General features: G+C 38.8%; 1 protein-coding gene across 6 annotated transcripts in view; it reads left to right on the top strand.

The window, feature by feature from the left end:
• ITSN2 (intersectin 2) overlaps positions 1 to 23,154 on the top strand; it is an 81,772-nt gene that overhangs the window by 33,326 nt on the left and 25,292 nt on the right. For 4 of the 6 annotated variants that reach the window (XM_039567961.1, XM_010393251.4, XM_010393250.4 and 1 more), the window contains exons 4-23: positions 387 to 450; positions 1,940 to 2,103; positions 3,372 to 3,569; positions 3,884 to 3,980; positions 5,686 to 5,828; positions 7,055 to 7,118; positions 9,276 to 9,413; positions 9,502 to 9,587; positions 10,607 to 10,869; positions 11,548 to 11,697; positions 11,915 to 12,055; positions 12,900 to 12,987; positions 13,625 to 13,764; positions 14,656 to 14,736; positions 16,490 to 16,626; positions 17,768 to 18,213; positions 19,415 to 19,536; positions 21,311 to 21,486; positions 21,820 to 21,964; positions 22,374 to 22,579. In XM_039567961.1, the coding sequence (XP_039423895.1) occupies positions 387 to 450; positions 1,940 to 2,103; positions 3,372 to 3,569; positions 3,884 to 3,980; positions 5,686 to 5,828; positions 7,055 to 7,118; positions 9,276 to 9,413; positions 9,502 to 9,587; positions 10,607 to 10,869; positions 11,548 to 11,697; positions 11,915 to 12,055; positions 12,900 to 12,987; positions 13,625 to 13,764; positions 14,656 to 14,736; positions 16,490 to 16,626; positions 17,768 to 18,213; positions 19,415 to 19,536; positions 21,311 to 21,486; positions 21,820 to 21,964; positions 22,374 to 22,579 (3,049 nt within the window). The remainder of the gene's footprint in view (positions 1 to 386; positions 451 to 1,939; positions 2,104 to 3,371; positions 3,570 to 3,883; positions 3,981 to 5,685; positions 5,829 to 7,054; positions 7,119 to 9,275; positions 9,414 to 9,501; positions 9,588 to 10,606; positions 10,870 to 11,547; positions 11,698 to 11,914; positions 12,056 to 12,899; positions 12,988 to 13,624; positions 13,765 to 14,655; positions 14,737 to 16,489; positions 16,627 to 17,767; positions 18,214 to 19,414; positions 19,537 to 21,310; positions 21,487 to 21,819; positions 21,965 to 22,373; positions 22,580 to 23,154) is intronic. The other 2 variants (XM_039567963.1, XM_039567964.1) reach the window with 2 other exon arrangements.

Raw genomic sequence — 23,154 nt, 5'->3', positions numbered from 1 at the left:
ACACAATACTGGCCCAAGTTAGATGGGATAGAGAAGGAAAGAAATGGCATGCTCATCCTTTCCTGCATAAGTAATTGGGGACTAAATTTTCAGTCATTCTTTAATTCTTGCATCTTTTAAGATGTTGGCAGCCATTGATTTGTGACCTGTTAAAGTTTTCATAGCTATCTGAAATTTCTTCTCAGAGCAAAGATTGGGAATTATGTAATACATGGGTGTGTGACTATCACTGTCACCAGCATGAAAAGCTGGACAAAAAACCCTGGAAAGCTTGGCATCCAGCATGAGGATTTCTTTCAAGAACCTGATCCCCCAAGAGAGTGCTGAGCTCTTCAAAAATCTGTCTCTGGTGTGAAAGTCTGTCTTTTTTCCCTTGTTTATCACAGGTGATCAAGCACGTACCTTTTTTTTGCAATCAGGTCTACCATCTTCAATCCTTGCTGAAATATGGTAAGGTATTCTTTACTGTTCGTTTTTCTTTTTTAAGATAGGAGATGCATAGCATTCAAATACTACCTTTGGTGTGTTGTGTTGTTTCAAAGAGGCTTTCAGCAGTCAAGGTAGAGAGTGCTGTCTGAATCATTGTTTTAATTTTACTAAATTTAGAGGAAGGATTCAGCCCATATGTGTACCAACAATTAATTAAAACCAGTAATTTTTACATCGTTATTTCAAACTGGATCATGCTGAACGCAGCCTTTTAATACCGTATTAAGTGCTTGAAATACACTGAAAGTAGAAGACAAGAAAAAAGTCCAAGGTGACAGAAGAAGTTAGTAGAAGGACAGTTATGATACATGAGATACCAAGCAGTGCTGTTAATGCAGGAACTGGGAAAAGTGCTGTTCCTTGCAGCATACATGTGCTGAGTGCAACACTTGAAACATTTTCTTCTCTGTAACCCCTCAGTCCTCACTAGAATCCTGTGCTCAGTTTTGGGTACTTGGCTGTTACCAAGACTTGTATGTGATAAGAGATGTGTTGAGGCTTGTAATAATTAAAAAGAACCCACCTGTGTAGAAGTATTAAAGAAAATAACTAAATGCAAGTTAGTTTTCCTTCAGGCACATAGAATCACAGAATTGTTAAGGTTAGAAAAGACTCCTGGGATCATCAAGTCCAACCAGCAGCACCACCATGTTCACCCCTAAACCAGACACTTCAGTGCCTGGGAAAGAGGGGCAAGGAAATTTTTCTGTGGGACCTTGGGGTTTTATACTGAACAGTAACAAAATCAAAGGAAAAATGTATCTTAACATCAGTCTGATTTTTTTTTTCTCCCAGTTTTATTTATATTCTTGTGCTTGGTCCTTTCATGTGTAAATATTAATAAAATTTAGTATTATCTGTATGACCAGAAATTTTGAGGTTATGTATGCACTGTTGAATATGTTTCCTGTTGTATTTAAGTTTATTTGAAGAAGTGTCGAAAGAGCACAGTGTGGGTATCAGGCTTAGAAAACCTCACCACACTGTGAATTAATGAAGTTTTCATAGCAGTGTATAGTGCCTTTAGGAGGTTTCTGCATCCTCCTGCTTCCTGTTCCAGATTCTTGCATTAATTCCTTACCTTACCAAGGATTAATTTAAAATAATTATTCTGGCTAGGAGCATAGAGAAAAGCATGGCAGAGGCTTGCAGCAGAGGCAGCAAGTGTATCCACTGGGCAGGAGACTTCTGCTTTCCCAAATGTTTTCCTGCGTTATCAAGAGTTAAGTATTTAATATACAGCAAACTCAAAACTGAATTCTGCAGATGACAAAGTGGGTACTCAAACTTCTGATCGTATGACTGTTGTCAAAAGAAGAAAATTTACTTTGCAATAAATTTATTGTTTTCCTGTGCAAAACCAGTAAATAAATCTGATAGAAAAGCTTCTCAGTAATTAAAAAAATTAAATTTCTATTTCCTCTCTAATTTTATTTTGTTTTGTTTTAAGGACACTCTCGGACCTGAACAAGGATGGAAAAATGGATCAACTGGAGTTCTCTATAGCCATGAAACTCATCAAGCTGAAATTGCAAGGACAGCACTTGCCTTCAGTTCTCCCTCCTGTCATGAAACAAACTCCAGTATTTTCACCACTAATGTCAGCTCGCTTTGGTACTTATGAATATATAATTACTTAGTGTTCAGAGGTAAAAAAACACAGTTAATTGCAGCCAAATAAAAGCATTAATCTGACCATGAAAGTTTAGTGAATCAGTGTGAAAAAAAAAAAAGATATTCTGATTTAGGAATTTCACCAGGTCACTTTCTTGATATTTTTGATAATTTGATTCTTTGAAGACTTTTAGTTAAGAAAAACATTTATAAAATTTTGACAGGAAAGCCATTCACATCTGCCATCTGACTTGCAGGCTCTCATTTTGTACTGATGGTCTTTTTTTGTCTCCCTCCTACTCAGCCACCTATTTATACTTGGAGATTTTAAAGTTAAATTTAATCAAAGGTCAGAGTTTTGGTAGAAGCACTATTTTACATATTTTTTTCAAAATGAATCAGATTGTCTATTTTGGTTATATGATTAACTGAATAGAATTACTTTGACCTTTTTTTTTCCTAATGGTGTCTGGGGATTCAGTGCAAGCTTGTTATTGTGTTGTTTTGTAGCACAAAATATTCACAATGACCAGCTGGATTACAAAATAAGTGCACACTTCTATGCTGAAATTAAATGTATGCATATATTAATTACATACATGATTTAAAATGTCTGCTCATCACCAAATCTCATGTGTTTGGGTACAAGGGCATGCATTTACAGGGAGCTGTGGTTGGCATACAGTTACCTCTATTAACTTTCCATCATCTCACCAGCACTGTTGTCTTCCACAAGATGCAGCCAGTAATTCAAGTGTCCTAATTTGCCTCAGGCAGCTGCCTCTGGAAATCCTTTGCTAAGCATGGGTGCCTAATAGGGACTTTTTGCCCCTATGGATTCTTCCAGGGCTGATACTTGCAAGAGACTTAGTTCAGAAACAGCATCAGCTTTTCCCTGTAGAGCATTGTCACAGCTTTTGAGGTTGTAATTCTCTCTCAGGGGCCAGGCTTGTTGAGAACTAGGTATAGCTGCAACTATAGAAAACCAGATCTTACTCTGTTGTGAAGTAGTAGCTAAACCTACCTTGAGAATGAATTTGCTTGTCAAGATATTTCTTTTAAAATTCCTACTCTTCAGTATATTTTCTCCTGTGAGCTGTCTTGCCTAAATTAAGAGGAAAAAGTAAATATTGTACATGAGCATCCATTTTAACTCATTGCATTCCAGACAACAGCTGCTTTGTGTAGTTTCTGCCTCACATAAGTGACCCCGTTTCTTGCTGAAGCCTCTGCCATGTTAAACCATGAATTATTGGGTTTTGCTCTAGGAATGGGTAGTATGCCAAATCTGTCCATGCCAACGTCTGTGTCTGCGATCACACCATTAGCTCCCATGTCTCTGACCTCCATGAGTTCCATTCCTCCTTTGGTTATCTCTGCTCCCCTGGTGCCTTCTGTCAGTACCTCCTCGTTGCCAAATGGAACATCCAGCCTTCTGCAGCCTTTGTCCGTACCTTTCTCCTCAAGTAAGTATAGCACAGTCCAGTACTTGCTTTCAGAATTGTGAGTCTTATTTTCCCTGTGGCTAATTTCAGACAGGAATGCTAACACATGCATGTGAGTTTAAAAAAAAAACAACAAAAACCCAACAAAAAACCCTACAAATGTTTTTTCTCCAAAGTTCACATTTGTTAATTCTGTTCTAACTAGTTAATCATAACAACAAGACACTGATTATCTTTTCTTACTTCTATCAAAGTGAATGTTGATTATGAAGCATTATCTTATACCCAGTTGCTTTCCAGTTCTGGGGTTAATTTCTTGTTTCTGTTTGTTCCAGCGCTGCCTCATACTGGTTCTTTAGGCCCCATGGCAGGAGGATTTGGTGCTTCCAGTATGCAGAAGGCACAGTCACTAATTGATTTGGGATCTAGCAGGTATGGAAGTTAAGTTTAAAATGGCTGTATCTTACACTTAAGTAGTATACTTTCCAAAACTTATGGAGCATTTCTATTTTCAAAGTACGTTTATTAAAAATTAGTCTATCTAATATGACCTATCAAGTCTGAAAACAGATTTTGTTTTTATATGCACAATAAGTAATGTTTTCAGTAAATTGACAGAATATCCAAGGTAGATGAAGAGGTCAGATGAGCAGTGCCAAAAAGAAGGGAATGTACCTCATTACTAAATAGAAACAAATCTTACCAAGTAGTTATAAAAGCAATGTTTATGCATTATGTGCTCATTCATTATAGAAGGCACCATGTAATCAGCAGGCACATAAGAATAGGATTTGTTATCAATATTTACGTGTGAATTTATTTTATGAATAATAGAAGGTTATGAATCCTTGTAATCAGCTGCTCTGGTTCATGGATTTTAGAGCTTTGCCATAGACTAAAGTGAGGGACTGGGCATATCTATCCAACTGGGCATCCAGGGGTGTTTCCCAAAGATAGTCCTGAGGGCATCTCCACCCCAGCTCAGTTCCATAAGTGGCTCAGAGGCTCTTGCACCTCCATGCTGCCCATTCAGGACATGTGGGGTGCATGATCTGGGCTCCTCACACACATGATGTCAGCAGATGTCCTGTAAGATGACTGTAGGCTTGGCATGTGCCTGGGATAATCTTTTTTGGGTTAGTTTTTTGTTTGTTTTGTTTTGTTTTGTTCTGGTTTTTTTAATTGGAAAGCTTTCTTCTGCTAGTGCTGTAGCTTTACAAAGGAGCACTTCTCCAGTGTTATTGTTGACAGCATTTTCACCATCATGTTGTCTCATTCCATGCAGGGGATGTCAATCCAGCATTGTGCTGGAGAGGCTTTTTTTTTTGTCAGCATTCTGTATTGCCTTGGATAACACTTCAAGTAGTTTTTTTTACTTGACAGAGCAGGGGATTACCTTAAACAAGGAAGGCTGGATTCACCTGAGTTTATCTGATTTTCAGAGATGGGACACTGAAAATGCTGGGAGTTTAGATGGAAGTTTTATGGGTATATCTAAACCTTCCATCAGCAGTATTCTGCAGAAAATGAGTTGGAAAAGCTCCACTCAGCATGTCATTGTCACTAACAGAAAGAAGAGGTAGAGCTGGAATATGGTGTTTAAAACAGCTTTAGAAGTTGCTTTTGGTTATGAGTTCATCAGATCCATTTTTATTCTCATGGTTATTCATTTACATGCCTCTTAAAGTTACTTAGACATGGCCCAACACTTCACAGCCCTTGTAAACACTTGTAGGAAAGTTGAGGTGTTTTCTTGTGGTTTCCTATACTGTTATTTTACAGTGGTAGAACAATCAATTATGTGCATAAGTGCCTGTGATACCAAAGGAACAGGATTTTCAATTCAACATGTTGTTACTTTATAGATAGATGTCCCTACTTTCACTGTAAAATTCCATATTTGTGATGAAATTATTTATAGCAAGTTAGCAGAAGTAAAACTTCATGGAAGTTATTTCATGTTACTGGAAGATGCTATATATCTTCTGTTCCAATGCCTCTTTATTAAGCCAAGTGATTTAGAGTTATTTCTTTATCTCTTTTTCTCTTTTGGTTCTCTTTTAATATTTGGTTGGTTGGTATGGTTTGGTTTTTTGCTTTGTTTTTTTTTCTGTTTTGTTTTGAAATTATATTGCAGTTCAAATTCTTCCTCTAGTGCATCACTAGCTGGGAATTCACCAAAGATTACGTCCTCAGACTGGGCAGTTCCTCAGGCCTCCAGATTAAAATACAGACAGAAATTTAACAGTCTTGATAAAAGTATGAGTGGATATTTATCAGGTGAGTATGGCATTTGGTATGGTCTGGGAAAACCAGAGTGTTTCCTGCCTCTGAACATCACAGGCTGAGGGATGGAATCCCAGCTTGGGATTTGACTTGCATGTGAAATAAAAGCTGAAATGTTGGTGTTCAGACCTGTGCAGGAGAGAGTGGGTTTCAGCCAGCCAAGAAATGGAAATAACCATCAGTTCATTGACTTGGGCTCTGTGTTAGACCTGGAAGAGCCAAATACACTGGGGAAGCTACAGCAGCTGTTGCAGCAAAGAGAAGCCTGGCGGTGCTGGGATAGTGCTAGAGGAGCCTGAGAACCACAAGGCTGTGGAATTCAGCTCTGTAAAGTCAGCACGTGTTTTTCAAGCATCACTCTTTGGACTGAAACTCTTTCTTGTGAAAATGGGGGACATTCACCATCATTTTTGTGCCATGTGTTCCTGTATTAGACAATGCTCAGATACTTGGGCTTTATCTTTTGAAAGAAAGCAGTTTGGGAAAGACACTGCAGAACTGCAGCCATTGACTGGAATTTTTCCAAAGTATTTTAGGAGAGTCATTCCTTGTTGGCTTCCAGTGACGGCATTATGGTGGCTTCAGAAGACTTCACACAAAGTTAATACAAGGGGAGAGTTTTACAGAAGTTCCTATAAAACTGGATCCCTCCGTGTAATGCAGAGAGTAGAACACTGGCCAAGCAGTCAGCAGGTGTAAAGTCAATATGTGTGTCTTGCGTGTCTTAGTTAGATTTCCCATTTTGAATGAGCACTCTGCTTCAGTTCCCTTGCCTACAAAAAAAGGAGGACAATTCTTTCTTTCAAGAAATGAATGCTGGTTTTGTTCAGTCAGTTTTGGGCTGAAGGTTTCCTCAACCTGCCTAGAAATGTATATGGTTCTTTGCTACCAAGGAAAGCTCTCCAGGTGATAGCTGAAGGTTTAGGCAAACAGTCAGCTGTGCTTTTGTGACAGCTGTGGGGATTACCATAAATACCTATTTTTCATGTCAGCTTTTCTGTTAGGTGCTCTGAGTGAAAAAAGGTACAGGAGAATACTCACATCTTCATTGTGTTCAGGTTGTAATGCCTGTTGGTAAGCCTGGAAGTAAAACCAACAGATAAAAATGGATTAGATTAATATTAAAAGGAAACATGCCCCAGTTCGTGACCCATTTTTTGCCTCGTGAATCTTTGAACAAAGTGTTTATTTTAATAAAAATCTTCTACGCTTTCACTAAGGATTTCAAGCAAGGAATGCCCTTCTGCAATCAAATCTTTCACAGACTCAGCTGGCTACTATTTGGTGAGTTTAATTACTGATTCAATGTGTTTATGGTGTTAAAAGAGGAAATGTACTTTATTAAATAAGAAATGATGAAGAGACACTCTAGATCTAAAATCATAAACAGAAACAGAGCTGCTAGTTAAACTAAGTTTATTCACTAGTTACATTTCTAAAAGACACCTTGAGATAATACAATTTTTCGCTCTTTGTGTGTGTTTGTTAAACTCCATATAATAGAAGAGATGCTAACATCAATTTCTGATCCAGGGATGCACTCGCTGAGCTGAGCTGAGGGCTCGTTCCCTTCAGAAGTAGGATTCTGAAGTCTGGGTGGTTAGTTTTAAAGTAGGGAGGAGGATTAAAAATTAAGTAACCCTTAAGCTTTTTTGAGTTTTACTGCCGTTTCCATAAAGATATCTGCATATTACATGTTTGTTAAGACTTGCCTTTATTGTGCTGATGAAAGTGGTGAGAGTTGTTGGAAAGCTTGAATGATCTGCCCTGCTAGATAGGGTAGTTTAGGTTACACCTTCAGACATAATTCAGATGTTATACATGAAATTGAGTGGCCCAGCAGAATTCACAACAGCTTTACATCTCCTGAGTTCCCTTTCTTCTTCCTGTATCCCAGGACAGTCATTTGTGTCTTTAGCAGCAGCAAAGCTCAGCTTGTTTGGTTTCATGCTGTGAAGATAAACGTGGAGCGTGGGGCTGTATTGCTCCTCTCTGGAGCATTGGGGGCATAAATCAGGCGTGCAGTGGCTCTTTTCCTTCTGGGTGTCTATCCTGAAGGTATCAGGAGCCAGTGCAGGGAGCTCTGTGTGCCCCTGTAGAGAGGATTAATAGCCAGAGTTTCAGTTTTGCCCTAAGAAATTACCAGTATTTCTCTGGGTGCTTATGCATGGTAATTACTGTAATAATGGTGCTGTTACATGTGAATAGTGCTGGTGTGTGAGCATAACAAATATCTCATTTCATCATCTCCTGCTTTTGTTTTTTACTCTGTGTGTGTGTGTGTGTGATGGGGGTTTTTGTAGTTGTTTTGTTGCTTCCTTTTTGTTTTTCACAGAGGTTTTTTTTTTTACTGCTTATTTATTGAACTATGATTTTTATTCAGCTTTTTGCTTATGTGCAGTCTAAGGACACATTTCAGCAATTCTATCTCTATAGATAGTTCTTTGAGAAAGACTCCTGCTTTCTTGCATTTGACTGGTTTCACATAAACACACCCACTCCATCACCCCCCAGTTTATGGGAAACATTTTGTAGGCTGATAGGATCTCCTTCTCCTTAGAGGGGGTAGGTGATCCTTTTCCTGCCTGCTATGTGGTACTCTGGGCCAGCTCATGTTTTCCCTGCACTGTCAAGGAGACACAAGGGGGAAAGAAGAATTCTATGCAAAGCTTCCTCTTGTAGAATTTGATGTGATTTTATGTAATGTTTTCTTGTGCTGTAAAAAAACTAGTTGAAAAAGTGGTTTCTAGTATTTTGAGCTGGTTAAGAATGGTCCTGGAATCGTTTTCCAGCTCTTCTGTTGGTGATGCAATAAATCAACCATTTCTTCTCCATTTTTCAGTATTTTATGGAAATGTAAGAGAACTGGGATTGTTCAGGCTGGAGAGGAGAGTTTCAGTGAAGCTGAAAAGAAAGCTTCACCTGAAAGGATCCTAGAAGAAAGATGGAGAGAGACTGTTTACAAAGTCTTGTAGAGACAGGACAAGGGGGAATGGCTTCCAACTGAAAGAGAGTAGGTTTAGATTGGATGATAGGAAGAAATTCTTTGCTGTGAGGGTGGTGAGGCCCTGGCCGAGGTTGTCCAGAGAAGCTGTGGCTGCCCCATCCCTGGAAGTGTTCAAGGCCAGGCTGGACAGAACTTTGAGCAACCTGGGATAGTGGAAGGTGTCCCTGCCCATGGCAGGGGGTAGAACAGGATGATCTTTAAGGTCCCTTCAACCATTCCATGATTCTTTGATCTGAATAACAGTACATGATTAAACAAAATAATATCTCCCTTCATCAATTATTTGTGTTATTAACTGGAAGTATTTTTACCAAAACATTTCACAGGAATTGTCAGTTTTAAAAATTGTTTCTCCACGGTGCCTTGTTTCAGCTGTAATTTGTGAGTGATGGAGATGTTTGGTTCTAACTGGTGCTGCTGTTGAACCCCTGCAGGTCCCTGGCTGATATAGATGGAGATGGGCAGCTGAAGGCTGATGAGTTTGTGTTGGCCATGCACCTCACAGACATGGCCAAAGCTGGGCAGCCACTGCCCCTGACTCTGCCCCTCGAGCTGGTGCCACCTTCTTTCAGGTAATCACTGAGGGCAGTGAAATGTGATATATTTAACACAACTGTGCTATTTCTCTAACAATGGTGGGATGGATTTTTTTCCCTCCAGGAGTGGAAAATATGCTGAAAATATAAATGGAACTCTGCCATCTTACCAACCTGTGCAAGAGGAGGAGCCACAGAAAAAACAGCCAGGTAAAAAACAGGGTTCATGTTCTTAATGTGTGGGGCTGTTTTTGAAGGGCCCTGAAACCTTTAGAAAGTGGAAGAAATAATCAAATCCATGGAGAATTTCATTTCAGGAGATAGCTCCCTTTTAACTTGGACGGTAGGAAGGTTGTTAAGTGGTTGTAGTCAGCCTGTTACATCTAATAGAATTGAGAAGGCAGGAACAGGAGCTATTTTTAGCTGTAGGAAGGGAAGAGTGTGCTGATTAATAATGTATTCTGGAAAACAAACCCTTCATGGCCAGACACTGTCAAGCTACTGCAAATTTTTTTCAGTTGAAAGTTCCTGGCATTACTGGACATTCTGAAAGCAGGGGAGCCCTATGTAGTTTAGTTCTTTGAAAACTGGAAGCAATTTGAACATAACATCAAATCTATTACTGACAATGTTACAGGCACACTGCAAGACAGGACTTGCCTCTCTTTTTGGAAGGGTGGCTGCTGGAGGCCTAAACCATTCCTTTGTGTCTCTTTTTATGCTTGTGTGCAGTAATTGAGCTTGATCCTGTTTTGGTGTCTGATAGTTTTAACTCCAGGAACTCTTACAGGGAACACCCTTAGAAACTAAGTTCTTTATCCATGTGTTAATGTTTCCTGCACATTGGAAAACCTTTTTAATAGTGGTGAGTCTTCTCCCAGCTTATAAAAGCTGTTCTTTTATGTTTTCCTCTAGCATTCTTTCCTCTTTCATTCTTTAGAGTTAGAGGCTTTCCTGTAACATTCAAGTCATTTTTGTAGTCATTTTTAAACTGGAACTACTTCTTCCTTTTTTTTTTTTTCTCCCCCCAGTTGGAATATACTTAGGAAGACTTAGAGGTATTTTTGAACAGAAAAATAATACTTTAACAAATGCAAGATGCTTACATCATCCATGACTGAACAACTTGAGCTTGCCAAGAAGTATCTATCTTTAGTGGCATAACTGAGGTCCTTGTTTGAGAGCGGTGTTTTGCACAGGGCAGAAATAACGACCTTTCCTTATTTTAGTGACATTTGAGGACAAAAGGAAAGCCAACTATGAGAGGGGAAATATGGAGCTGGAAAAACGCCGACAGGTCCTGCTGGAGCAGCAGCAGAGAGAGGCTGAAAGGAAGGCTCAGAAAGAACGGGAAGAACAGGAGCGAAGAGAGAGGGAACGCCAGGAGCAGGAACGGAAGAGGCAACTGGAAATGGAAAGGCAGCTGGAGAGACAACGAGAGCTGGAGAGACAAAGGGAAGAAGAAAGGAGGAAAGAAATAGAAAGGCGGGAGGTTGTTTTTTTAACATTATTTTTTAATGCTCTAAAGAATGTGTATGTGCATGCAGTGTCCACTGAGCAGAGCATCCAGGATTTGAGTGCTGGCTTTGGTTCTGTCTCCTGGCCTGGCTGATGTCAGGTTGTCTGGAGAGAGAATATCATTTCTGTCTGTTGTCAGTGTTGGTATAGGTTAAAGATTTTCAGATACATCATAGGACAGATTAGATTTTCTTGGGCATATTTCTGGCATTTTTGCAAAAATTCATATTCCAGCAAGACTGTACTGAATTCATAATTGGTAACATTTTGACAGCCGAACTCGAGACAAATTTGCTTCTACTTGGTGTCTCAGTGCATGCATCACACTTCCATATTTTATGTAATTCAGTGAAATACTCAAAGGAGGTTATGAGCAGTATCTGTTAATGTGCTGGTTTATGGGCACTATTCCAAGCTGCAGAGGCTTTCTGAATTGTGAAGCTTTTTTCATCCAGTGTCAGGAGTGTGGCACGAAGAATCTTGTAAGATCCCTTCCTGCATTCTTTGGTGCTGAAGTGTATAACAGCACTTCAGGGAAGACATTATGTTGTGTTGCTGTTGTGCTGTTTAGAAATAGAGCACATTATATCAAATCATGGTCTCTGAGCTCTGCATCTCCACTGTAATTTAAGGTAATGTAACTTTTCCTCAGGCAGCTAAGCAGGAGCTTGAGCGCCAGCGACGACTGGAATGGGAGAGAATCCGTCGCCAAGAGCTTCTTAATCAGCGTAACAGGGAACAAGAAGAAATTGTCAAGCTGACCTCTAAAAAGAAGAGCCTTAATCTTGAATTAGAAGCCCTGGTAAGACAGGAATTTCACTACACATGCTGAAATACAGTATCTTAAATTATTCAAATCTTAATATCTGCATTAATGGCCCACTAGGAGTTCCACTCTGTTTTGGATGATGAATCTAAAGCAGGTATTTTGGGTTGTTCTAGAGAGCTGATTATGCCCACAGGTTTAGCATAGGGATTTTTGCCATATGTGGTGTAATCTGTCTCTGCTTTCTTTCCAGACTGACAAACATCAGCAGATCTCAGGCAGGTTGCAGGATATTCGTAGCAAAAAGCAAATGCGAAAAACTGAGCTGGAGGCTTTGGATAGGAAATATGACCAAGGAATCATGGAAGTCAAGCAACTACAGCAACAGCTTGAGGTGTGTAACTTTCTGTTAAGGTTGTGGTTTTCCCTTACCATATTTTGTGTTTCCGTAATGCTGTTGATAATACATCCCCCTGGGGAGGAATATGGAGTCAGTTGGATTGCAGTGGAGAGAGGAAATAGGCAAGACTGTCAGCATTGCAGAGGCTTTTAGTTTTGTGTGGTGTTAAAGAAATAATTATAGGTACTGAAATGAGCTGATAGTTGAACGAGAACAGCTGTGAAAACCTCAGCTATTCTTTTGTGAACCAATAATGGTGACTCCTCTTTAATTTTGAATTCTTTTATGGCTCCAGACTCAGATTTTTTATGAGGAATGTTGTCCTGTGTTGAGAGCAAGTTGGTGTTTAGGTTGAATTACCTTGCTGCTCTTTTATCTTCTTCTTTTCTCTATTTGAGTAACAAGACATTAATTATTTTGAATCTGTTGACTACCATAAATTATCCTCTGCTGTGTTTTTATGTGATGCTTCTGTTCATCAGGGAAACTTCTTATCATGTTGTTACTGTTTTGTGTTAGGCTTGTGGCAGTCACCTTAAATGGCCTTGTGATAATATTTACACTTTTAGCATGTTTGTTAAATATTTTTCCAGCTGTGTTAATGGTTTGGAGTCAAAGCTTTCAATCGTAATATTATTTCTATTAAGAGTACAGAAGTAGTATTTTTTTATCCAGTTATGTAGTAACTTGTTATGTTATGAAGTAACCAGTTATTTATGATCACTTGCATCCTGTTTCATTAACATGAGCTGAAATTATGTTCGAAAATTTACCAAGTTTTACTTAATGATTCATAAACAATATTTAAAATTTGTTACGTTCTCTTCAACATCTACAGGATTATCAGAATAAACTGATTTATTTAGTTCCTGAAAAGCAGTTGTTAAGTGAAAGGATAAAAAATGCTCAACTTGACAACACTCAGAGTAAGTGCCTGCACATGAGTTCTGTTCTTGATTGCTTTGCTGATTTCTCATCCCTCGTAATCAAGGCTGAAGGGTACAGAGGTGTTAATAATACCTTCACTTCTACATCTTTCCAGCTAGAGCCATTGTCTCATCTGCCTTCCATTATCTCCTTCATGTTCCAGATAAGGGGCAAACAAACATATTTTGGCAAGAAAGCACAGATTTTGCTTAAAACTTTATTTATACAGACTGTGTAGCTCCCAGATATTACTACAATTTGTCCTTTTTTTTGGTAGCGTAAACTCAAGGGAGTTCATTTATGTAATGTTTACACTGGTCTTTACTTCAAATTGTGCTGGAAGTCTTTATATAGAGAAGCTTGGTATGAATTGGTCTGATATAAAAAAAAAAAGAAACAAACTTGCAAATTATTCTGTATGTGTAACGTGGAATGCCTGTGTGCTTCAGTTCAGTGCTGGGGACATTTCTTCCTCTTGTTGTATATGAATAGAAAGGTAAATCAAGGAATTTTTCTAAGGCAGGAGGTTTGGATTGTGTATATAATAGGGAAATAACAAACTGATTAAAAACTGGGAAAAGAATTTGAAAAAAACCCCAGAAACCCGTGTAAAATCACTTGTCTTTCCTTATGCAGGTACAGGAGTCAATTCAGTGCACAAGACATCCCAAGAAAAGGAAGAATTATGCCAAAGACTTAAGGAACAGCTAGATGCCCTTGAGAAGGAAACTGCTTCTAAACTTGCTGAAATGGATGAATTTAACAGTCAGCTTAAGGTACTTGTGTTATCTAAATATCCTACAGCTGTAAGCACTGTATTTTATTTCTTCATCCAGTCATAAAGATTGGTGCCACTTTCACCAGACTTCCAAAAACTTTTTCCCAACTTCCAGTGTCAAGTAAGAATTACCAAAAGTCTTGGAGTAAACAATACAATGAAAATGCACTTAAACCTATTGCTAATGTACTAAAATATGAGTCTCTTGCTAACTATTGCTTTGCATGACTTAACTATTGCTCAATCTCACCTTTTGCCTTCATTTTGATTTAGAATTAAAATTTTTCAGGCCATTGTACATTCTGTCCTTACAGTATGAGATCATATTTGCTGCTATTTTTGAATTGTGTACTGAACACTTGACTTTAATTGATAGACCTACATAGTTTCATAGTACACTGTGCAAGATCTGGTAGCAGGTTTGGGTATGATCCTAAAAGTAAGTGTAGGCCACTTATTTGTTAATATTTGTTAATTTGTTGTAAGTTAAGAGTTGTTGACCAGTGGCCCTGAATTTTTGTGTCTGAGGCAACTCTTGACTTGACTAAAAACAGGGTAGCTCTCACAGGATAGCACATATCCATTTAACTTTATCTGCCAGCTTGCTCCAAGTGGCACTGATGGGAACTTTCCTTAAGTAATGGATTGATGCTGGGCCAGCACGAGGGCTCTGCACTTTCCAATAAAAAAAGCCACAAAAGTTTGTAAACATGTAAGGAATTTATTTTGTTTTTAAAAGTGGCTTCATGCAACGGCCATTTTCAGTTACTTGTTTATTGCATGGCTTGCTGTGTTCAGTGGCTGCACCCACAACTCAGTCTTCCCTAAAGTATGTTTTTCAAAATACAGTGCAAAGATTAATTGGCTTTTTATCTACCTTATCTTGCAGTGTGAGAATATGGATGATTCTGTTCTTCAGTGCCTTTTGTCTCTGCTAAGCTGTCTCAACAACCTCTTCCTCTTACTTAAGGTTATTTTCTAATCTTTGGCTTTTTTGGTTTTTAATTATTTCGCAGTTTTTCTCTGCTTACCCTTTCTGCTTGGATGTACTACTTCTCTTAAATACATTTTCCTAAAAGAAAACCAATAGGCTGTTTTTCTTTCTGCTAGCTTTTACATCCTCTTAATGACTTAACATTTTTTTACCTGCTTAGAAATCCAAACTGCAGAATATTGAGAGCAAAATGCTTACTTCTCATTTCTTAATGGACTGTTTTCTAAGTTGTTTCACCCAATTATTTTTCTTGTTAGTTAAGGTAACATGAACCAAAAAAGAAGTCTCAGATGGAAACAGTGTCTTCTCCCACTTTTCCATCTGTTGCTCTGTACCTGTATCCATACATCCTAAGCTGTGGTTCAGGTATATGAGTTCTTGTCCAAGTTTAAAAGTCTAGAAGTAGCATCAGAGTGCAGAATATGGTATGGCAAACACAATGCTGTTAAGCCTCCAGATTAACCCAGTACTAAAACCTACTTGCTGTCTTTCCTCAACACTGCTTTTGTCTGCTGAGGTCAGAAATACTTTTAGAATAACTTATGAAGGAAAAAAAAATCAAAATTACCCAAGCTTTTCATTTTGCTTTGCATGAGGGTTTTTCTGTCCTTAAAGTTACGAGAGTTTTTCTAATGTAAGTTTGCTTCCATAGTGCTTCTGAAATTCGGTGCAAAATCAGCTGGGAATATTTTTCCTTCTTAATATATTTGAGGGAAAATTGTAGTCAATTGCTTGATTTAGTTTGTTGCTACAGACACTTTCAGTGACACAGCAATCTTGTTATCTTGCCTTTGTCATATAAATTGCACCATATCTCTTAGGCAACATGATTATTGGTGGAAGTGCATATTGTAGTGGGAATGATTCATTCTTAATTGCTTTATTTGTATTTGTGAGATCCGATACAAAAAGGGTTTACCTGTTGCATTGCTCAATGTATATCAGCAGGATTCCTAAGAAAAAAGACTGAAGTGTCCCAGAGGTGTTTTGCAACATGGTGAAGTACAATCTACAGTAATTCTATTATTGTTGATTTTTTTGTTCTGTAAATTTAATTATCCCAAAGATTCATGCTGATTTTTTGCTGTGATAAAAAGGTTGTTCTCAGAGGGAGGTGGAATAGGAATTGATGGATGTGTTCAAAAAGAAAAAGACTAAAATTGCAGAGTTTACAAGTACAGGAAAACTCCAGTCAGAGGTAGTGTCTTTAAGCTGTGGCTTCCCACAGGGGTAAGCCTGCTAGGTATTTTTATGAAGTTTTTCTGATTTAAACATGGGACTGATCACTCAGGAAGCATCAAGGGTGAGCACCCTTCTGCAGGATGCATTCTCAGGTTATGGTACAGCGTTGGCTTTCAGCTGAAATTTGCCTCCTTGTAGTTACTTGAAATACAATTCGCTGCCTTCAATGCCCCCAGTAATGTTGTGTTTGATCTGTTAATGTTGTATCTTCCCCTCTCCTCTGTCGTATTTGGCATTTCCAGCAGCTGTAGGACTGGAAGGGCTCTTTGAAAGCCCAAATTACGTCACTGACTTTGCAAACTTGCCATCTCCTTTTATACTTCCGTTGATTTGACTTTCTTTGCAGTGACCTCCAAGGACTATTAATAACTTAGTACTACTTTGGCCATTTGTATTAAAATTTGGTTCAAAAAGCATTAGATGCCTGGATGCTTTTCTCAAAGATTGGCTTTGTTCCCTTTGATGTATTCCATTTTTCCCTCCCTAGGACCTGAGGGAACGTTACAGCACACAGCAATTAGCCTTGGAGCAGCTCCACAGGATCAAACAGGACAAAATAAGAGAGGTACAAAAAAGAAGAGCTGAACTTGCACAGAAGAAGCGACTGGAAGATGAGGCTGCAAGGTAACCATGGCTGAGTGTATCAGTGTTGCAGTTCTTAAAACAAAATAATGCTGTGATGACTTCTAAGACAAGATGTATTTTTTAATGTAAAAATACATCCTATTGATTGCCTTAGAGGAAGCATTCTATATGGAGTACCACTTATGTAAGAGGGTTTGATTTTGAGATTTTCAATGATTTATATTTGATTTGACTAAAGAAATAGAGCTAATGACCTTGTAGTGTGGGTGATTCGTGGGCTTTGCTCATGACAGTGTTTTTCTGAGTGTGAGGAAGTTTCGTGACATTTGTGACAGTCTGTTTAAGAGAAGCATGTGCCATATGTGTGGTGATAGCGTGTTAATTTTTTGGTTGGACACAGTTGTGTGATGGAGTAACAGCATCACTGCACAGCTCCTACTGAATCCTGCCATGTGCTTGGAAACAGTAAAACGCCCAACAGAGGAGTGGAAGTCCTACAGGGAATAGGTGAAAAGGTACCATCTAGACATAGTCCCTCCTGAGAAGATGGCCCAAAGGGTTAGGTCCTCTCTCTTCTTGACAGCTAAAATATTAAGTATGTTGAATTGGATTCTGACTTCTTTAGACAGCTGAGGCACAGGATAACATCTGAATAATTTCAGAGAATACAGTCAGGTTTCCAGATCCTGCCTGCTGCAGTGTGGTCCTGGCAGGGATAAACACATTGGATAGATTACAACTGCTGAAGGCAGAAGTACCAAGCTGCCAAGATCAGTATGCAAAGGCTATTTTTATCTATGTACCTGTGTGAGATTAATCTGTTTGGAAGTCCTTGTTTCCAGTCAGGAGATTTGGATAATGCCTTGCTGGAGAGCTTAAATCCAGCTTGTTCAATTATCAGATCAGTTCCTGCTCATCAGGATGCTGGTGGGCAGAAGTGCTTGTGAAGGCACTGCACAGGTGATGGATTAAAAGTCAAGAATTTTAATCCATTTGTTATCTTTATGTGGAATACACTGGCACTCATGTTAATACATGGTCTCTGGGAGAGCTGATGACACTGAGGGCAGAGCAATCAATGTCATAAACTCAGTTTTGCTGACAAGTGTCACTGATTACTGTAGGAACATAATCTCATTCATTTTTGTGTCAGTGTTCCTGTCTCATTCCTTTCTTCCAGGAAAGCAAAACGGGAGAAGGAGAACCGATGGCAGGAAAATATCCGAAGGGAAGAGGAAGAGAAAAAGAAGCGACTGGAGGAAGAACGAATGCAGGAAAAAGTTCAAGAAAAGCTGAAAGCTGAAGAAGCAGCTGCCATGATGAGAGAAAGGGAAAACAAACAACAGCTTCTTGCAGAGGAGGAGAAAAATAGACAAGCTATGATCTTGAGGGAGGTGGAACAACAAAGGCAGAGGCAACTGGAAGAAGATAAAAGAAAGCAAGAACAAATAGCAAAGGAAGCTGAGGAGAGGCGCAAGCAGAATGAGGAGATAAAAAAGATAAAAGAAGCAACCAACTCTCAAGTGGTGGAGAAACACACTTCTAAAATAAACATTAATGAAAAGTTTGCAGATCTGTTGAAACCAACAGAGGGCAAAAGTCTTAAGCCACCCTGGAAAAATGAAGGTAACCTCAGTCTGTTAGATTTTGGGACTTTTATTTTCCTGAGTGTTATTTCACTCTTCAAGTGTACAATTATTAATGTGAGACAATGGCAGACTTACTGCCTAAGATATAATTTAAACAAAAAACCAAACCAGCAATGTTTCATGTCTTTTGTTACTTATAAATGATCCTATTAACGTAAGTTACCTCTGTCAGTTTTCAGCACCTATGACTGATGACTGATGACCTATGACTGGAGTGATCATGGTCAACAAATAGCAGTTGCTGGAAACTGTAATATTTTAGGTTTTTCATAAGACTTGCACTTTCTTTCATTAGCATAGAACGCTAACATGGAGGGGGTTTGCTCATTGATGAGAGATGGGCAGGTAATGCTCAGCGAAGTAGTTTATTAGCAGTGAAATGTGGTTTGTTTCTGCATCACTCAATGCCTCAGATGAAAAAACCAAAGGACTGAATGATGAGACCTAACTCTAGCTGTGGGACTTGGAAAAATAGTGCTTTAACAGTATTTTCACTAAAGGCATGTTTGATTTCATCCTTCATTAGTTCTTGTCAGTTTTTATTAGCCACTTTTCTCACTGAGCTCAGCAAGGATCAAATTAGAACAGGGCTGAAAGATACTTGCACACTTCAGCTAAACCTTGTAAAACATTTCCTGTTAGCAGCATCAGTCCCTGGCTTGGAGAACAGAGATGCAAAGAAAATCAAAATCGTGATATTTTGCTATTTTAGGTTTCTAAATAAAATCTTCACACATGCTGCTGAATACTTATTGTTGCAACAGTAGGATCTTCTCAACTTGGAACATTATAGTGGTGGTAAATGAGGCTTTATTAAAGCATTGGCTTAGCCAGAGCAATGTGGCAAGGAAAGAGGAGAAGATAAAAATGTCACTTTTAAGGATGTCTCGCGGAAGGTGTCCCTGCTTATGGTGGGGAGTTGGAACTAGAACCATCAAGGTCCCTTCCAACCAAACCCCTTCTATGTTTCTGTGATGTTTTCACTGCAGAAAACAATGCATTTTTACATTTCCATGATTGCCATGTTAAGCTGCTGCCCTGGTGATCTCCTCTGATGACCTGCTCAGTATCTGGGGCAAGAACCAATATTCCTACCCATTGCTTAGAATGATGGGGCTCCAGCTGAGTGCTTGTCTCTCAGCTGTGTCAGAGTGGTAACTGGGTTTCTTACCTTCCAGGCAATGCAGTTGGTGCTGCAGAGTCGAGGAATTCCATTGCCTTGGTAAATTACAGAGCTTTGTATCCATTTGAGGCAAGGAACCACGATGAGATGAGCTTTAATACTGGAGATGTAATTCAGGTAAGAGTTGCCCTTCACATTTAACTTGCAAAAATTAACCCTTTTCTCTAGCCTTGAGATGCAAAAAGTTTTAAGGGTCAAAAGCATTGCATTGATATATTTAAAGGTTTACTGAAAAATTAAATTGGATTGCTGCTTTAAATTTTTTTTTTTAAACAGGTGAAATTAGGATTAGTTCAGCCAAAATATTTCTCTGAATTTTACACATCCTAGATATGTTGAAAACATCTTTAAAAGTAAGAACAGTTAATGCTAAACATAAACTTTCTAAAATTAGTAGATCAGAAATGATGTAGTTGTTGCAGTTCATGGTACATGTACAAGTTGGCTTCTAAGTGTTTGCTTGAAATACGAGCATAGTAAATAGAAAAATGAATTATTAATTAATGACATTTGAATTAAAATCAAATTAGTCATTTAACAAGTAGATGTGAAAGGTTCTTTTGAATCTTAATACTGTTTTCCAGTGAATTCCTAACACAGATTTCTGCCTCTCTGAGCAACCTGATTTAGTGGAAGGCGTCCCTGCCCCTGGCAGAGGGAGTGGAACCCGGTGATCTTTGAGATCCCTTTTAACCAAAACCATCCTCTGAATGTGTGATTCTCTTTCTAACTGCTCTTTTATCAATCCTCGCTCAGGCAGACACTTAGAGTAATTTATTCTGTGTCCATTCGTTGTAGAACTTTTGTGAATTCAGCTGAATTTGCTGTCTGTAATATTACAGCAGGAGCATAAGATTGGAAATGCCTTGTGGCATCTCAGTTGAAATTTGTGTTATTTCATGTATATTAGTTATTAGCACTTGTTTGGAAGTCTTTGCCTGCAGGTGAATGTGTGAAAACTGATTTACAACCGTGGTAATACAGTTTCTAATGTCTAAGTATGTATGGTTCCTCCTCATTCAGACTGTAAGTGATACAAGTAGGTGATAAGGGAGAATTTATAAAGCAATGTGGTACAAAATATTAAAACACTTGACTAAATTAGCTTTCAGTTTGACAGTGTTAAAGCATTTATTTGCATTTTCATACCAATGAACCATGGAAGAGGGAACAAGGGAAGTAGGTTTTGCTTTGACTTCTTTCTCAGCTATAATTGTATCATTTAAACGCTGATAACTGATTTCAGAAATAGGCTAACAGCTGCCACCTCCTCCTCCTCTTACACCCCAAACCCCAGCTAAGCTAACTAGCTGATAGTATTTGACGGGCTGCTAATTTTTAGCCAATTTTCACTAACTGGCTAATTTGCAGCATAATGGAAGCTTCAGTATTGCTGTGAATGTTTAAGGATGCTCTATACTTAATCATTTAGTAAATAACAGAATTTTTGGACGTGTTTTGGATGCAGTCAGCTGACAGAGTTAATTATATCTGTGAGCAGAACAGCAGCAGTTGTTTCCTGCTCTGCTGGGCTCACCAGCCCCTGCCTCTTGGCTGCACATTCAGCAGAATCCAGCACAATGCACTGTCATTTTTGGCAGGACAGCATGGCTCAGATGCACTGCATGGTCCCCATGTGCTTGTCTGGGGCCTGTTTGAAGGAGCCCAGGGTCCCTGAGGTCTGTCTGTACCTGTGTCTGGAACCAGTGCAGCTGCATCATCACAGGGCAAAACCAGCTGAGTGCTGCCAGGGCAGAGTGAAACTGCTGATCCTGGTGTGGGCACTGCCCCCTGTCCAGGTCAGAGAGCCAGCAGGTGCTGACACACCAGGCTCCCTGCTTGCTTCACGCTGCTAATTCTGTTTCCTTTGTGTTTCTCCTCCTCTCCATAGGTTGATGAAAAAACTGTGGGAGAGCCTGGTTGGCTTTATGGGAGTTTTCAAGGACATTTTGGTTGGTTTCCGTGCAATTATGTAGAAAAAATACCAGAAGGAGAAAAAGCTTTATCTCCCAAGAAAGCCTTACTTCCTCCTACAGTATCTTTATCTACTACCTCAGCTGCTTCAGAGTGAGTTTTTGTTATGTTTGTGTTTAAATTGCTTTTTCTAAATTTAGCTAGCACATAATGTGCCGTATAGTTTCACTTGGTGTTTGTTTTTAAAATATAAAGGCAGAAAACTTATTGAAGAACCTTCTTTATAAAGAAAAATTTTAATTTTAATTTTAATTTTAAATCCTTCTTTAAAAAGAAAAAGAAAAATGGAAATTTTAAGTATTTGATAGTGTACTTTGCACTGTATAGAATATCAGTTTTATAGATGTTTTTAAAAAATTCTCTGTTTGAGGTACTTTCTAAATAAAAGTTATAATTTGATAAATATGCCTTGTGTTCAACTTGCAGACCACTTTCACCAAGTAAATCTGCAGAAGAATCTGATTACCAAAACATCCCCTTTTCCAGCCTGAATGTTAACACAGCCTGGCAGCAGAAATCAGCTTTTACTCGCACTGTGTCCCCTGGATCTGTTTCACCCATTCATGGACAGGTACCTTGTGCAGAATTTGCTGTATTTCAGATTCATGTTAATGAAAATAATTTAAAGAAAAACCAGAACACCACACAACTTTGCTAATGCTGGGGTGCACTAAACAGGCTGGAGGATAAAGATGCTCATCTAATTGTTCCACTCTAGTGTCCATTGATATCATTCCATATATTTCCAGGGAACACTGTGCAAGAAGACTCATCTTTCATAATTCTAAAATAATTTTCATCTATAATTAGACACAGAAGTTAATTCTAACAAATAAGAAACTGAGTTGTGTGCATGTATAAACGTAAGCAAAGTAATTCAGCCATCGCTTAGGAATGAAGTTGCTTACACCAGTGTTTGTTTTTAACAGTTAGACCAGTTTGGGGCAGTGTGGTCAACCAACATCACTTCTGTCTTACAGGGGCAGCCTATAGATAACCTAAAAGCACAAGCACTTTGCTCTTGGACTGCAAAAAAAGATAACCACTTGAATTTTTCAAAGAATGACATCATCACTGTCCTGGAGCAGCAGGAGAACTGGTGGTTCGGAGAGGTACATGGAGGAAGGGGTTGGTTTCCAAAGTCCTATGTCAAGCTCTTACCTGGGAGTGAAACCAAGAAAGAGGAGTAAGTGTGACTTTTGTTGTTTATTCAGCTGTTTGCAAAAAAAAGGTGGTTTAGAGTGCAAAATTCTTGCAGTGCTTTAGTGTGCAGAATATAAATGCCATTTACAATTTACACTGTGTCATTTTAGGTTTTTATTATTTCATTCTGGCAGGCCAAGTAATGTTGGGCTCACTGCTGTGTAGTTATAGACAGTCTTGCTAAGGCTGAGTGCTGTGAAACATCAGTGGTGTTTGATTATTCATCAAGGGCCAGGCTTTTTGTTCATTACTAAGTCCCCTCTCTTGCAGTGCAGTTGCATTCTGCCTCTAAAGGTGCCAACTTTTAAGTGACCCAGAACTAATTGTGAACTCTGCACATCTGACAGAAGTAGAATGTTTTTCTTCACTTGAAAAGATCATTATGTCTGTTCTAATCCTCCAGGGTAACTGTTCACGTAACAACCCAAAGTCTGGCTCCTGCTGGGGTGGCTGCACCATTGTGTATGAATTGTTCTGTTCATGCATTCTGCTAAAAGTTCTAAGAAATTCTGTAGAATAAGAGAATTTAGTCAAAATCTTTACTTCTTCTGGATAACA

This window comes from Corvus cornix, chromosome 3 (assembly GCF_000738735.6).
Source record: "Corvus cornix cornix isolate S_Up_H32 chromosome 3, ASM73873v5, whole genome shotgun sequence".
Classification (NCBI taxonomy): Eukaryota; Metazoa; Chordata; class Aves; order Passeriformes; family Corvidae; genus Corvus; species Corvus cornix.
Note: the sequence above shows the minus strand (reverse complement) of the source record. Positions and strands in the feature narration are given on the sequence as shown.